Source organism: Sturnira hondurensis, unplaced genomic scaffold, assembly GCF_014824575.4.
Source record: "Sturnira hondurensis isolate 20B ecotype Veracruz unplaced genomic scaffold, ASM1482457v3 Scaffold0020579, whole genome shotgun sequence".
In the NCBI taxonomy this organism is placed as follows: Eukaryota; Metazoa; Chordata; class Mammalia; order Chiroptera; family Phyllostomidae; genus Sturnira; species Sturnira hondurensis.
Window position 1 is genome coordinate 3,626,227 of NW_028093210.1, and position 15,734 is coordinate 3,641,960.

A 15,734-nucleotide genomic window follows, 5' to 3' on the forward strand; every position below is an offset into this window, starting at 1 on the left:
CAGGCCTCAGTATCCGATCAGGAGTGTGAGAGGGGAGGCTGGGTTACCTAAAACCTTGATGGGAAGGTCACCAAGTCAGGCACTTGGAGGCCATGTTCCCCAAGTAGGTGGCCCTCAGGAATCGTGAGGACATGGGCATCCCTGAGACATAGCCAGGCTCCACAGCTCATTGAGATGAGGGTCCCTTTCATCAGAGCTACATCATCAAGACCTAATCACTCCCAAGGCTCCACCTCCAAAGACCATCACTTTGGGTGTTAGGTTTCACCATGTGAGTTGGGGGTGGGGCGCAGAAACATTCATTCTGTAGCAGGGTCCCAAACTCTGGTCTCTCGATAATGTTATATTTAAAAAGAAAAATCTTTGTAGCAAAGAAGGATTCAGGCAATGCAGATGTTTTGGGGGGAAATGTGGAAGTCCCGTTTTACTCTTCCCAGCCCTCTGCCCAACTCCTTGGAGGATCCTGTGGGCAGCTTGGTGTGGCTCCTTCACTCCCCCTTCATTTGGTGGAATCCGTCTGCGCTCTGCACGCGGACCAGTGCTTGGCTTTTTCACTCTGATTCCCTGGAGATCTTTGCACATCCCGGTGCCTCCCTCAGCAGGGTCAGTTAATTTAGTTAAATGTCTTCATTTTTCTGTGGTGAGTGATGGCCATCACACACGTGTGTGCTATACACACGCTTGAATGGAACAGACAAACAAAGGGGAAACACAAAGTCTTTTTGGCTTGCTCTGTGGCCTGAAAGGACAGCATGTGCCCACTTCCACTAGACATTATGAGACAGCCACTAGCTGATGGCCTTGTGGTTTGATTTTCCTTATTTTATTTTCAGACAGAGGGGAAGGGAGAGAGAAAGAGAGGGAGAGAAAGATCAATGTGTGGTTGCCTCTTGCATGTCCTCTACTGGGGACCTGGCCTACAACCCAGGCATGTACCCTGACTAGGAATCGAACCTGCAACCCTGTGGTTCACAGGCCGGCATTCGATCCACTGAGCCACACCAGCCAAGGTGTGGCTTTGATTTTTGTCATCTCTAGGAGGTGATGAAATGTTTGTCCTTCTGCACCTGGTGTCTAAAGGCAAATGGGGCCTGTGTATAGGAATGCTGGTGGCCTTCTGGGAAGGCACTGAGTCTTTTTTTGGTGGTGGTTTAGCTCTTGTCCTCCACGTCACCTGGGCACCAATAAGTAGGGCAGAGTCGGAATCCCTTGGGCAGAGAGGAGGTGAACCATCTGAGCTCCAGTGCCCCTCGACTGGTGACAAGAAGCAGGGGACAAGGGCATGGATTTGTTTTAGCTGCCATGTTTGAGGATGGCTGTGTTGAGGCTCTGAGGTTGTGGCCTCCTGGAGAGTGCCTCATTGCCGGGCTGAAATCGTGGCCCTGCCAGGCCCTGCAAGTGTGGCCACAGAAGGATTTTCTGATCCCAGGAAGCCTTTGCATGTAGATCATTGTGTGTGAACAGCCACCCTTTGTGACCAGAGATGACACCACTGATCATTGGTTGCCATCACTGTCCTGGTGTTGTGGGAGGGGAGGCACCTAGTGAGGGGCTGAGACACACAATGAGCTTGGAGTCAGCAGGTTTGAGCCCAGCTCCACCATCACCAGCCTGGTGACCTCTGAGTCTGAGTTCCATGGGAAAATTTGTCTGGGGTGTTGCCTTGGGGGCGTGGAGGAAGAGCTGGTGTTATGGTGGTGGCTTCTGTTCTCATTTTCACCTTCTGTTTCTCTTCTCAGTCGCCTCTTCTTTTTCCCTTTCTCCCTCTTCATAGCTCTGCCTGCTCTTTTTGGTGCCAAAGTGTGCGCACACACAGACACACAGTGTGCATACAACACACACCAGACACACATGCAGACATGCGCCCATAAGCCCAACACAAGTAGACCTGTATACCCACATATGCACACTATGCGCAGTACACCTGCATGCGCATGCACACTTCGGGGCTGTTATCAGTTCCATTTGATGCACACGTTTCTCCTAAAGTTCCTTTTTAAAAAAAATGTGGGCAATTCAAAAACATAGGGAAGTATAGAGAGTGGCATAGGGAACACCCTCCATTCAGGATTCACAGTTAACATTCTCCATGTTGCCGTCTCTTTCTTTCACATTTCTCCTGCCACTCCTTGGACCCGGGCACTTCCTTCCCTGTCTGGTGCATGCTCCTCTGTGTGTAGGTGCCCCACGCCTGAGCTGTGGGGCTACTTTACGAGGTGTTTTCGAAACTCGTCTGTGTGAGTCCTGTTTGCTTTGTGGTCCCATCTTGCCATTGCCGCAGTGACTTATCTCATCACTCTCCATTTCCTTGTGGAGGAACATGTAGGGTGGTTGCTACCTTTTATGCTTGAAAGTCTTTTATCAATCGCCATATTGTATATCTCTGTAACTATGTCTCTGTCTCATTACAATATGTATGTAAATTGTAATGAGAATTTTTTTTCTGGTTTTGAGTGAGCATTACAAATACTCAATTGATGTAAACAACACAAATATTACAGTTTTTATAAATAACAAGCATAAATGCTAGAAAGCATTGGGCATGTATCTCTTAAATAGATGGGTTACGTCCCTGCACGCCCCGCCCCCCGCCAGTGGATTCATGTCATAGTTGAATATAACCTGTTGCTGGGATGAGACAGGTCAGTGTCAGCTCTTGTTTTGTTTTTCATTTCAGGGTGAGAAACTGTTCATGTAAATCAGTGGGTGGGAGTGAGCGTGGGTGTGTTAGAGCAATGGCTTCAAGTTCCATCCTACGTGCCAACGAATGTGAAGGTCACGTGCAGGTCTCATACCCCCAGAGTTGTTGATGATTCACAAGGTGACAGCTTGATCAGGTCCCTCCAGTTCCCGATAACAGCTTTACTGAGATAAAGTTCACACACTCTTAAAGTCACCCTTTTAAAATACACAGTTCACTGATTTTTTTCCAGAACATGGTCCATTTTATGATACAGCCACTATTGTTACACATATCCTTGTCCCGAATCTTCAGTCTTTAAAAGCAACTTTCCTGTTTTAAAGTAATACAGATTAGTTGTAAAAATGCATAAAATAGAGTTAAAGGAAAAAAAAGTAATACTCGTCCATTGCCTGTTAATCTAGAACTTATATTTTGTAGCATTTACACCTCTGAAGTTATTAAAATTTAAAACTGCACCAAGCCCTGGGTGGTGTGGCTCAGTGGATTGAGTGCTGGCCTGTAAACCAAAGGGTCGTCGGTTCGATTCCCACTCAGGGCACATGCCTGGTTGCAGGCCAGGTCCCCAGTGAGGGGCATGTGAGGGGCAACCACACATTGATGGTTCCCTCCCATTCTTTCTCCTTCCCTTCCCCTCTAAAAATAAAGTCTTTAAAAATTTGTTTAAAAAAACTGCACCAAGATACGGGAGCCTCCTGTGTATAGTCCATCAGGTCATGGAAAGTACTCGAAAAGAATAAAGCAGGGAAGGGGAATGGGGAAGGTTGGTCAGCAAGGAAGGTGAAGGAGTAGAAGTTGTACATTTAAGGTGAAATGATCAGAAAGGCTTTGCTGGGAAGGAAAGATGAGGGAAAGGGTCAAGGCAGAACTCTTGGGGAAGAACATAAGCAGATGAAGCAGCAAGTGCAAGGGCCCTGGGGTGTGAATGGAGTCGGCAGGTCTGCATTGTATAGGGCCTTGCAGTCCATGAGGAGGAGTTTAGAACTTACCGTAGTGTGGTCAGAGGTCATCAGAAGTTTCTGAGTGGTGGAATGTGGGAAATAGACTTTAGGGCTAGGCGAGAGTGGGGAGACTGGTGGGATGGATTACAGTAATTGAGGCACAGGAGGAGATGCTGGTGGCTTTGACCAGGGTGGTGGCCATAGAAACATGTTAGAATCAGGAGCTCAAGAGTAAAAAGGAGTAAAAGCCCCTTGTGTTAATTATTTCTTATGGAGTAACAAATTGAGAATCTAGCTGTTTATAACAGTAAACGCTTATTATCTCACTGTTTCTGTGAGTCTGGAATTTGGGAGTGACTTAGCTGGGGTTTTGGCTCAGGGTCTCCCATGCGGTTGCAGTCAAGCTGTGTGCTGGGCTGCATGTCTGCTTCCCGGGTGGCTTTCTCCTGCAGCTGCAAGTTACTGCTGGCTGGTAGCTGGAGGTGTTGGTTCCTTGCCAAGTGGGCCTCTCTGTAGGGCAGGTTGAGTGTCCTTAAGCGTGGAGGCTGGCTTCTCCCAGAGCCTGGGAGGTCCCACTTCATCTTTTCCACAGTATCCTGTTGGTTACACAGGTCAGCCCTAGTCATTGTGGGAAGAGTCTACCGAGGAGGTGAGAACCATGGGGCCCTTTTTGGAGGAGGTCTCCCTCATCCATTTTTTGCCTATGGAGGGGAAACTCTGGGAACTAGTGGGACATAACATAGTTGGACCCTGAATGTCCCAGGATATGACGTGGAATGAGTTTGGAGCAGGAGCCTCAAGGGCAGGGACCTTTCTCCCACCTGGAAGGCCTTGCAGGGACAGCCTGGCTTCCATGCTTGATTCTGCCTTTTCCTGAGCCTTCTCTTTAGATGATGAGTTCCAGCCTCAGGACTCTCAGGGTGGGGTGGCGGGGGGGCAGGGGTCAGACATGAATGGAATAACAACTCAGACTTGGAGCTTGAATTTGGGCTGAGGGGAGCTGACTTAGTCTCGGGATCAGAGAACGTGTATTAGTCCGATAGTCTTATCATAACCACCACAAATTGGGTGGCTTAAAACAACAGACTTTCTTCTGATAGTTATAGATGCTGGAAGTCCGAAACCAAGGTGTTGACAGGGTCTGTTCTCTCTAAAGGCTCTGGGGAGGATCCTTCCTTGCTTCTTCCAGATTCTGGTGGCTCTGGGCATTCCTTGGCTTGTAACCACGTCACTGCAGTCTCTGCCTCCATCTTCACACTTCTTCCTCCTCTCTCTGTGTGCCTCTGTCCAGATCTTCCACTTCCTCTTATGAAGACTGGTAACTAGATTTAGGGCGTACCCCACCATAGTCCGACCTTCTCTTGTTTACATTCGTAAAGACCCTGTTTTTGAATAAGGTCACATGCACCTTTACCGGGGTTAGGTCTGGAACATATCTTTGTGGGAAACACAACCGAGCCTGCTAGAGAAGGAGGCAGTGTTGGGGTTGAGTGCTAGATGAGTGCCTGGGGGGGGTCCTGGGGAGGGGCGGGAGTTGGGGTGGGTGCAGAGGTGGGCGGGCTGAGGGGCTGAGGCCTGCAGTGCAAGTGGGAGGCACGGCCCCTGATGGCTTCTCTCCGAATGGCGCTTTTCTCAGGGTTGAGCCTCTTCAGCCATTTGATGCTTCCCCTGGATTGTGGTAAGTCTTAATCTGCAGCTGTGTTTTGTGTTTTTTTTTTTTAATCAGGAAACTACTTCGCTTCACACTTTTTTATGGGAGGTGAGAAATTTGACACCCCCCACCCTGAAGGTTACCTCTTCGGAGAAAACATGGATCTGAACTTCCTGGGCAATCGCCCAGTCCAGGTGGGTCTTGTAGGGCTGGGTGTGTGGGCAGTGGAGGCAATGAGACCTCGGCCTTCAGCCATCCGTGTCCCAGCTACAAGGACAGGTGGGCACTGAGTTACCCCAAACCGGGCAGAGCTGCCAGCCAGATGCTTGCCCATGATGTGTGCATGCAGCATGTCCTGGTGGTGCCCCCTTAGAGGCAGGGGGACCAAGGGTGGGTCACTGGGGGCAGAGCAGCTGCTAATGAACCTGGTGCATCCATGCTCTGGGGTTGTGGAAGGTTATGGCTTTGATCCCAGGCCTCTTGGACAACTTTCTTTGAAAAGAAAAAAAAGAACATCCATGTTCTGTGGAACAGTGGGCAAGAGATATGATCTGAAGGAGAAATGCAAATGGCTGGTGAACAATTTTTATGAGCAGCTTTATCAGTCACCAGAGAAGTACATGTTCACGTGTTGCATTCCATTTGTTCAGTGTACATTTGGCACTTCCTGTGTTCCAGGGGCCCTTCCAGGGGACAGAGGACAGACCCTGCCTGCTTCCTAGCAGGGCATGTAGACAGTAAAGAAGAGGACAATTGACAAATGGAGACTGAAAAGAGAGAGGGACAGGAGAGGGCCCTTGTAGAGGGACGCTGAGTGGGAGTTCAGTTCCCAGTGTGAGTGAGAGGCCAGGCTGGAGGCCCCCTCTCTCAGGAGGCACTGGGCCCCATTCCCTGAGGCTGTTGAGTCTTGGGGTTTCTCTGGCCTAGGGTGTGAGGTCCCCTGGACCAGGGAGGGTTCTCTAGGCTGTTTCAGCCATAGAACAGCTAGTTGTCACTGAATCTTGATCCTAATGGATGAGAGGCTAGAGACTAGGGCCCAGAGTACTGGCCTCCACCACCCTCCCAAGTCCGTGAGAATGAGAACAAAACCTTGCCGTCCACATCTTTGAAGTCTGAACTGTGACCTGGGGCCTGGCTCGTACAGGCCTCCTGTAAATCTTTTTTTTTTTAACTTCAAGACCATCACAGATTCATCTGCAGTTATAAGAAATAATACAGATGAGCCCTGGCTGGTGTGGCTCAGTAGATTGAGTGCCAGCCTGCAACCACAGGGTCACAGGTTCAATTCCCAGTCAGGGCACAAGCCTAGGTTTCGGGCCAGGTCCCCAGTAGGGGGTGCATGAGAGGCAGCCACACCTTGATGTTTCTCTCCTTTCTCCCTCTTTCTAAAAATAAATAAGTAAAATATTTTAAAAAGGAAAAATAATGAGAGCGATCCCATGTGTCCTTTACCCAGCTTTCCCTGGTGGTGGTGCCATGTAAAACTCCTTTGTGTTCTCACAAGTGGGAATTGATATGGACGCACCCACGTTTTCCATATGCCACCAGTTTTACAGCATTTCCTGTACGTGCACATGACCCTCCCTGTATCTTTATTGACCATCGGCCTTGAGGAGAAAGGTTGCCTGCTTCAGGGCAGTGGTGGGACGTCGAGTCCCACTTCTGGGAATGAGGCTTGAGAGCCCCAACCTTAATTGCTCCCCCCAGATCCCTCAGGCCAGGTCACATTCACTGAGAGTCCTTCCTGAGTAGAGGGACCATGGCCGCATGACTGGAATCCTTCAGAGTGTTCTGGTTCCAGCTCTGCCTTGTGCTGGCCGTGTTGCCTGCAGTTTACTTGGATGTGATGGGAGTAATGTCATCCAGTGCTCGGCCTGAGGGCCCTGGAGCACCTGGCGGGGGCAGGGCTTGGACTACCCCTGTGTTCTGCCCTCTGCCATATGGGGGAGTCATCTGGGATTGCATTGGGTTTTTCCCTCCTAGTTTCCTTATGTCACTCCTGCCCCCCATGAGCCAGTGAAGACGCTGAGGAGCCTGGTGAACATTCGAAAAGACTCACTCCGGCTCGTAAGGTAACCCTGGACCCCACTGCATTCTTTAAAGTAGTGGCTCTCAGCTGGTGACTTGTACACCATTGATGCTGGGCTGTATCTGGAGACATTTTTGGTTGTCACAGCTGGAGGTGGTAGTGTTGCCTGGTATCTAGCAGGAGACACCAGGGAGGTTGCTAGGTGCCCCACAGTGCACAAGATGCCCCCACAGCCAAGAATGATGCAGGTCTGACTGTCACGGTTGAGAAAGTACTTTAAGCTTGAAAGACCTGAGGCTTCCGGGGCTGTCTCTAAACCAAGAGAATTTATCTCTTTTCCTGGGGTAGGAGACAGGGAAGGAGAACCCTGCATTGTGGAGCCTTATTGTCCAAACAGGGAGTGGGCCTCCATGTTTCTAGAAGGGTGTGATGCAGCCAGGCAGACAACTGAGGGGCCCCTCAGGGAATGGTGTGCACTGTGCAAGGTGGGCACGCCCCCTGACCTACTGCCTGTTCCTCTGGCTCCCTGGCAGGTACAAAGATGGTGCTGACAGCCCCACCGAGGACAGTGAGAAGCCCCGTGTTCTCTACAGCCTGGAGTTCACCTTCGATGCTGATGCTCGGGTGGCTATCACCATCTACTGCCAGGCGGTGGAGGAATTTCTAAATGGGATGGCTGTGTGAGTCCCTGTGGTGCAGGGTAGGCCCAAGGTGGCAGGGTGGGGCCCCCATAGCTGTGCATTTGTCTGAATTATATATTTGAACTTTCAGAGGCTTTATTTGAAATGAGGGTCATTTGGGCCCCAAAAGTTTAAAATCTGCAACTTTGGCACAACTATGAAGTGCAGGCCTGCCTGCATTCTGTGGGGCCAGGCCCGGGTGAGGTGGGCAGAAATGCCCTGTCTCTGTCCTGTGGGAGGGAACAGCTTGGAGGCCAGATTTGATCTGAGGATGGAGGAGTGGTTGAAAGCTGTGGCTTTGAGTCTTTTTGCACACGAGCAACTCACAGTTCCAGTTTCTCAGGCCAGACATGCCAAGGTCCTTGAGAGTACCCTTGTCCTGGAGAGAGACAGGCAGAAGCCCAAGGGAGAGCAAGTGTGGGGTGGGGTGGAGGGGGGAGGGCAGGAGTTGTGTGTTGGATTCCTCAGCGGGGAGATGACCAAGTTTGTTGGAATTGGAAATGTATGTACTCTTTGATCCAGCTGTTCCTTTTCTGGGAATTCATTTTGGGGATGTTGTTGCATGTGTGGCTAAGAGGTATGCAGAAGAGGGTCCTGCACTGTTTGGAAAAGCAAAAATACTGGGGATACCTGGTGTCCACCACAGGGGCCTGACTGAGTCCGAGTCAGACTGCCGAGGGACCAGTGCTGCGTTCAGAGGACGCAGCATCTCTACATGCGGTGGCCGAGGGACAGCTTGGGTGTCTAAGTAATAAAGGAGCAGAGCATAGGCAGCTGCTCTTGGAATATTAAAGAAGAGACACTCATGCATACAGGTGTAAACGTGCCTCAGCTCTCCCAGGAGTGATACTTGGGTTGTGGCTGGACAGAGAAGCAGCAGGTGGCTGGGAGCAAACAGGAAGGTGCAGGGGTGGTGGGGAGGGCACTTGGTACTGTGTACATTTTGTACCATGTTTCTTCAGAAAAGTCAACAAACCGTAAAAAGCCGCATCTTGAAGGTAGCCAGGTTATCTGGTGGGTGTGGGCTCTGGAAGACTCATAAAACCACGCTGGACCTAGGCAGAGCTGGTGGTGAGCAGAATGAGGTTCTTTGGGTGCTCGGAGGTTCTCTGGGTGTGAGAGGCTGGCTTCCCGCCCCACCAGAGAAGGGCTGAGACTTGGAGGGTGGGACCTGCAAGTCAGGTTTCTACTAGGTGCCCAAAGGACCAGTGCCTGCCAGCCCTGGCCTCAGTGGTCCTGTGATGGTGGGGATTGCCCTGGGGTTGGGATACAGCAGAGTGTTTGCTCCTGGCAGAGTCTCACCATCCTTTCTCTCGGCTGCCCCTTCAGGTACAGCCCTAAAAGCCCTGCCCTGCAGTCTGAGACTGTCCACTATAAGAGGGGAGTGAGTCAGCAGTTCTCCCTGCCCTCCTTCAAGATCGACTTCTCAGAGTGGAAGGACGATGAGGTAACCTCCTGGCTGGACCCCCCTTTCCCCCCGGCCCCTTGCCTGCATTTCTTCCTCTTTGTGAGGGGTGAGTACAGTGGGGGCTGTTTGCTTAGATTCTTCAAACTGCTGATAAGCTACAGGAGTAGCTGCCGACTAAGGGGGTATGTGCTCATTTGCGCATGCGCAGCACTGCGGGATTCGGTTCAGTCCAAGTGTTGGCTAGACTGCATAACTGAGGTGAGACGGCAGCAGCCGAGGCCCTGGTGCCCAGCTTTGGTGCAGGTACAGTCTCAGGACCACAAGACTGTGGTGTGGCAGGGTCCCTTCTACCTAGTGGTTCCATAGCTAGGGACAGTAATTTATGGGATATGAAGGGCGTTCACTGCAGCTCTGTCTGCAATAGTGAACATTGGAAACAACCTATACGTCCATCACTGGTGTTACGGGACCCACCCGTGTATATGTGGGCACCCTGTTTCGCATCTGTTACCGGATGCCATGCAGCTTTAAAGTACGTGAAAGACATCTTTGCCTACTGACGTGGAAAGCCCCTCTGGGCTTGGAGAAGAGCAGGTTGCAAACGAGTGCAGTATAATCTCGTGTGTGGCGAGCACGACAGTGCACAAAACCATTTCCGCAGGTACGATGTGTGTGTGTATAACCTTGAGGGAAAACCAGAAAAGATACTCTCAAGCTGAAGACTGGTTGTTTCTGCAGAGGGTTGTGGTATAAGGAAGAGAGTTATATACCACATTATTATGTGTAGTCGGCCCTCTATATCCATGGGTTCCTCATTCACGGATTCAACACAGATGGAAAATATTCTTATTTTTATCTTTAATTATATTTTATTTGTTATGCAATTACAGTTGTCCCAATTTTGAAAAATATTTTTTTAAAAAATGCTATGTTGCTGGCGTGTGCTACATACTTAGGCCTGCGATGGGATGTACATGCCTGGACACATACAGGCTTTATTTTCTTGTCATTACTCCCTAAACAATACAGAATAACAACTATTACGTAGCGTTTATGTTGTATTAGCTATTGTAAGTAATCTAGAGATGATCAGCAGTGTGTGGAGGACGTGTGCAGGGTGCGCCAACACAGATTTACGTGCGGGAACATCCGAGGGTTTCCATGTCCGAGGAGGCCCCGGCCCCCCATGGGTGCTGAGGAACAGACTGTGCCGTGTATCAACACTGTATACACTTCTGAGTTATTTTGTTTCTCTGTTTTTTTTTACCTGTTTATCAAGGTATAGTTTATATGCTATAAAACTTGTCCGTTGTTCTATTCAGGGACTTTAGTAAATCCAAGTCACAACCACCACCAATCCCGTTTTAGAGTCTGGTTTCCAGCCTTCTCATAGGAGGATCCCTCCTGCCCATTTAACCCATTCCTACCCCGTAGCCCCGTCAGCCACTCACCTGCTTTCTGTGTCTCTGGATTTGCCTGTGATGGACATTTTGCATAAACAGAATCAAACACTGTTTGGCCTTTTATATCTGGCTGCTTTCACTTGGTGTCCTGTCTTCTTTCAGCTACTGCCTATTATGAATAATGGTGCTATTCTCTGTACAAGCTTTTGTTTGAATGCCTGTTTTCATTTTTCTTGGCTACAATTTGCTTTATAATTTAATTTAAAATTGTTTTTCAGGCTTTTTCTAAAGAGTAATTTTAAGTTCACAGCAAAATTAAGAGATAAGGTATGGAGATTTCCCCGCTTGCCCCGACATGTGTATAATTTTTATATTTTTATTAATTCATATTGTGGACGTCTCTCTAGGGCAGTACTTATAGTCCTCCTTGCAGCTGGAGTGGTTTCTTTGCCAGTTTTCCCCATCAGTCCCCTTGCGGGGTTCCATTTATTTTAGTCAATGCCATGTCCTTTTCTCCCTCTGCCCCTTGTTTTTTCCTTATTTTCTGGTGTCCATCTGGCCTGGGGTTTGCAAAGACCTGTCCGGCAGGCTTCACTGTGCCAGAAGAGCCCAAGGGTGCCAGGGTGTGGTCCCCACCAGGGCTGGGTAGGGGGAGAGTAGAGTGTGAGCCAGGAAGCCTGTCATCACTCATGCTGGCTTCAGCTGCCTGGCTTTTTCCTGACCTAGGGAGCTGCTTTTCCCTGAGAAAGCTTCTCTCCTTGCAGTAAAAATAAATGTCTCCCTCACCCTCTCTGGGGTGGGTAGAAGCTCCTGTCCTTTCCAAGCACGCTTAGCTCTGGTGCTTGGCTTCTGTGTGGAGTGGGAATTTGGGGGGAGATGGCCCTCACTCCTCGGTCCCCACACTCTTTGGGTCCATCCCCTGCGAGTCTCAGGCTCCTGCGTAATGCAGCCGGATGGGACACCAGCTGCAGGTGCACAGAGGAGGTAATGAGAAGTCAGCGATGGGGTGGCGGCTCCATGTGGGAAGGATTGTCCCCAAGGGCACCCCAAGGGCAGCATAGGGCCCAAGCCGTGGTGCCCAGGGACATCTGGGGTCACAGTGCCCCTTTTGTTTCCATTTGTCCCTTGGCCTAGTCCTGTGCTGACCAGTATAGTAGGCCTTTTGTTGGAGTTTGCTGAGTTAGTTGACTGAAGGACGCATTAGGGTGCTGCCCTAGGCTCTGTTGGCTAAATGTGGTTGCCTGCTGGAATGTCAGTGGGAGGCCCTGGGAAGGCTTTTACGACAGAGCCTTTAGAGCAGTGTCCGTGTCAGGACTTTGTGGGTTGTAAGTGACAGAAACACACGTAGGTATGGTTTAAGGAAAGAAAACCAGATATTTATTGGCTTAGATTCTGAGAAGCTGGATGGCTCATGGTTTCCTCTAGGGCTGTCAGAGCGGGGTCCGCTCTGGCTGAACCAGCCTTGTCCTCAGGCTGACTCTCCATACACCAGCAGCCTGTGTCCCAGAGTGCGCGGATGGTCTGTCTCAGCCATGTGACTCCCTCTGTGGTCCCCCTTGAGACAGGCTCGTGCCATTCTCTGGCCAGACAAGCACAGATCCAGGGCGGGTGAGAGGTTGTTCCCAAATGCCCCCAAGGAAAATTGGGGTGCTGCCACCTGAAAAAGGTCACGAATTTTTTTTTTGTCGGCCTAGACAGATCTGGACCTGTGGGTCAGACTTTACAAGAGCAAAGTCTTAAGGACAAGAGTACCAGGGATGTCCTGGGTCCTCTCCCAGGAACTGAGAGGACATAGGTGGGAGAGGCCTGGAGGCAGCTCTGGCGTCGTCACTCTCTCCATGAAGCATTGGGCAAGTGACGCTACCTCTGCAAGCCTGGGTTTCCCATCTGTCACCCGGAGGCAGGGGCATTTCCTTGCTTTAGGGAGTATGCCGGGCCTGTGCAGAGTGCTTGTTTAGCTCGGGCTTTCTGTTGTGAGCCCCGTCTGCCAGGGCCACAGGAGGAGAGAAGGGCCAGAGTCCCTACCTGCTGGTGGTGTAGCCACCGCACGCACCTCCCAAGGCTGCTGTTAGTTCAGCACTGGCTGGTGGGACTGTCAGCTGCAGTGAGGCAGTGCCAGCTTCGTGTGCAGAGGAGGAAGATAGTGCAGATCACTCAGTGGCTCTTCAGCACTAAGTCGCCCAGATCAGCACCAAGGATTATATTCCAGCAGCTGACTGGGAGCACGGGGCCTAAGCTGCACAAAACTCTGCTCCCTATCTGGCTCTGTCACCTGAGCAACTCCCTCCTTGGCTTAATTACAGCCTTTGGGGGAGCAGCACCTGTGCATCACACCAGCGTCACTGTCAACAGGGTGACTTTGGGATGGTCATTGGCAAGGTGGCTCCCTGTGCCCTGGCTCAGAGTGGGAGGAATAAGCTTGCAGAGGGACCCTTGTCCCCCAGACATGTGACTTCCTGTCTTGGGTGATCACCTGACCCTAGAGTCATCTCAGAGCAAGTGGGGGGGGCGGCGGGGAAAGGAGGTCCCTCCCTCCCATTAGGCCAGATTTCTGTGGTACAGCCCTTTTACCTTGAAGCTGTGGGGAGCATGAGGCCTGGCTATGTTTTAGGTGGGCCTGGATATGTCCCCCCTCCCCACATGTAGCTCTTATGCACATGTCTGCCCAAAGTCCTGTGTTCCAGGGGTCCAAGTCCTGGGTCTTTTTGTGAGGCCTTGGCTTCCCCTGCCTGACCATAGAGCTTCGAATGGCTGGTGCTCACTGCATGCTCTCCCAGGCACCATGCTCAGAGCTTGGCATCAGACACAGCTTTTATCTCTTTTGCAGTAGGGGGAACTGAGGCTTGGGGCAGGTACCGCTACTCCGGCAGATCTGAGGCTGAGTCTGTCCTAGCACCTGGCCACTCTCCCTCCCCCTCCCAGTCCTGCCTCCCACTGACAGCTCGGGATCCACTGGCCCTTTCAAGGCCTGCCAAGTGCGGCCCCTGCTGTGGGTGTCCTCAGTTGGCTGCCTCCATCCTCTGTGGGCTCCGTGTGACCTGGTCCACAGCCTCTACCGGGGAGCAGATCTGGAGACCATGCCCAAGCGAACACATATGGGGAGGAGAGAAGCCTTCAGCCTCAGAGCAGCCAGGACCACAAGGTTGATGCTGGAAGGAAAGGAAAGGGAACAGGCAGTTTTTTCTTGAGTGCAGACCAGCCGCGTGGTCTCCTTCGATTTCCTTCCGTCTCTGGTTGGGGCCATACCACGTCCCTTTCTTCATAAGGTGGAACAGAGTTCCCATGTGACACAGCACCTCCCCACCTGGGTGCACCAAGGAGAACTGAAAACGGGCTCACACAGGTGTGTGTCCAGCAGTGTTCATCACAGTGCTGGGCGTGGTGGCCGAGAGGGAGAGCAGCCCAGGTGTCCATTGAGAAACGACTGGATAAACTGTGTGGTCTAGCTGTACAGCAGAATTTTACCCGGCCTTGAAAAGAAAGGAAGAACTGGCGTACTATCATGTGGGTGAGCCTAGAAAACACAGTGAGTGGCAGAAGCCAGGCACACAAGACATACTGTATGGTTCCGTTTCCGTGAAATGTCCAGAACAGGCAGTGGGCGTAATTGCTTAATGGAGACACGAGTTCCTGTTTGGGGTGATAAAAATGTTCTGGAAATGGACGGTAGTGATGGTGGCATGACCTTATGAATGCCCTTAGTGCCAATGAATTGAACACGAATTTACCATTTTAATAATTTTTAAACATTTTACCTACCACAAAGAGAGGAAGACACAGCCAGGCCTCTGTCTTCCTCGCAGTTTTCCTCACCGTTTAGTCTGTCTTCACAAGCTCTGCTGCGTTGCCATCCTCCCTGTCCCTTCTCCCACTAGCTCAGTCTGACCGTCTTACCTCCTTTTTTCCCTCAGTTGAACTTTGACCTGGACCGGGGAATGTTTCCAGTGGTCATCCAGGCCATGGTGGATGAAGGAGATGGTGAGCGGCCTTTCTTCTTCATTCTCCCTTCCAGTGTGCGGGCCCTGCAGGAAGAATCCACTTCCTGAGGACCTTGTCCCCCTCAGTCAGCAGGAAGGAGTTTATCCAGAACTGGTGAAGGGTGTGGGAGCCTTGTTAGTAGGTTTAGGGTCGTGGGGCTCAAGCAACTAGCTCTCCATCTCCTCCCTGGGGCTCCGTTGGTGCTTCCTGCCCCTGGGGTGGTGGGGCCTCATTCCAGCTCAGGAATTCCTGGCCAACCTGTCCCCCATCCCCCAGTAGCAAGGCCCTATGGCAGCCTTGCTTTCACTGCGGTAACCGCAGCTAGACAGGCCTCCAGTTCTGGTGTCCGCGCCACGCTGGAATGAGGGAGACAGTTAGCAGGGACCTGCAGGGAGCTTGTTAGATAGGCCCTCCTCAGGCCGTGCAGATTTCCTCACTGACCCAGTCCGTCCTGCCAGGTCGCTCTCCCACCTCTGTGGACTTCAGATCTCTAGCTTATGGTCTGAATTGTGGAGCTCTGCCAGGGCAGGCTGGTCCCCAGGCCCACTGGTGGAGTGTGGCTCCTTGGCCCTGCCTGAAATGTCCCTCCTGTGCAGAGTGAGACAGCAGGTGCTGAGTTAGTCTCGAGCAGTTGAGTGGCTGCTTTTGAGGAGGAGTGAGGTGTGAGCCAGAGGGAGGCAGGAACCCCTGGGCAGAGGAAGGCAAGGTAAGGAGGAGTCCTCCAAAGGTTTGAGGCCTGCCGGCTGAGAGCATGGGAAAGCTGAGAGGAAGGAGAAAGAAGCTGGGGGTGGGGGAGCAGGTCAGCACTCTGAGTGCTCTTTCTTCTCTCTCCTGGGCAGTTGTGGAGGTGACTGGTCACGCCCATGTGCTGTTGGCTGCCTTTGAAAAGGTAAGTGCCATCCTGCACCTTGACCTGGGAGCCATGGGCAGAGAGGTGGTGTTT

General features: G+C 51.3%; 1 protein-coding gene across 5 annotated transcripts in view; it reads left to right on the top strand.

Moving 5' to 3' along the window:
• MGRN1 (mahogunin ring finger 1) overlaps window positions 1-15,734 on the top strand; it is a 50,386-nt gene that overhangs the window by 14,422 nt on the left and 20,230 nt on the right. For all 5 annotated transcript variants that reach the window (XM_037029832.1, XM_037029830.1, XM_037029829.1 and 2 more), the window contains exons 2-7: window positions 5,369-5,487; window positions 7,277-7,365; window positions 7,856-8,002; window positions 9,332-9,449; window positions 14,725-14,791; window positions 15,631-15,680. In XM_037029832.1, coding sequence (XP_036885727.1) covers window positions 5,369-5,487; window positions 7,277-7,365; window positions 7,856-8,002; window positions 9,332-9,449; window positions 14,725-14,791; window positions 15,631-15,680 — 590 coding nt within the window. The remainder of the gene's footprint in view (window positions 1-5,368; window positions 5,488-7,276; window positions 7,366-7,855; window positions 8,003-9,331; window positions 9,450-14,724; window positions 14,792-15,630; window positions 15,681-15,734) is intronic.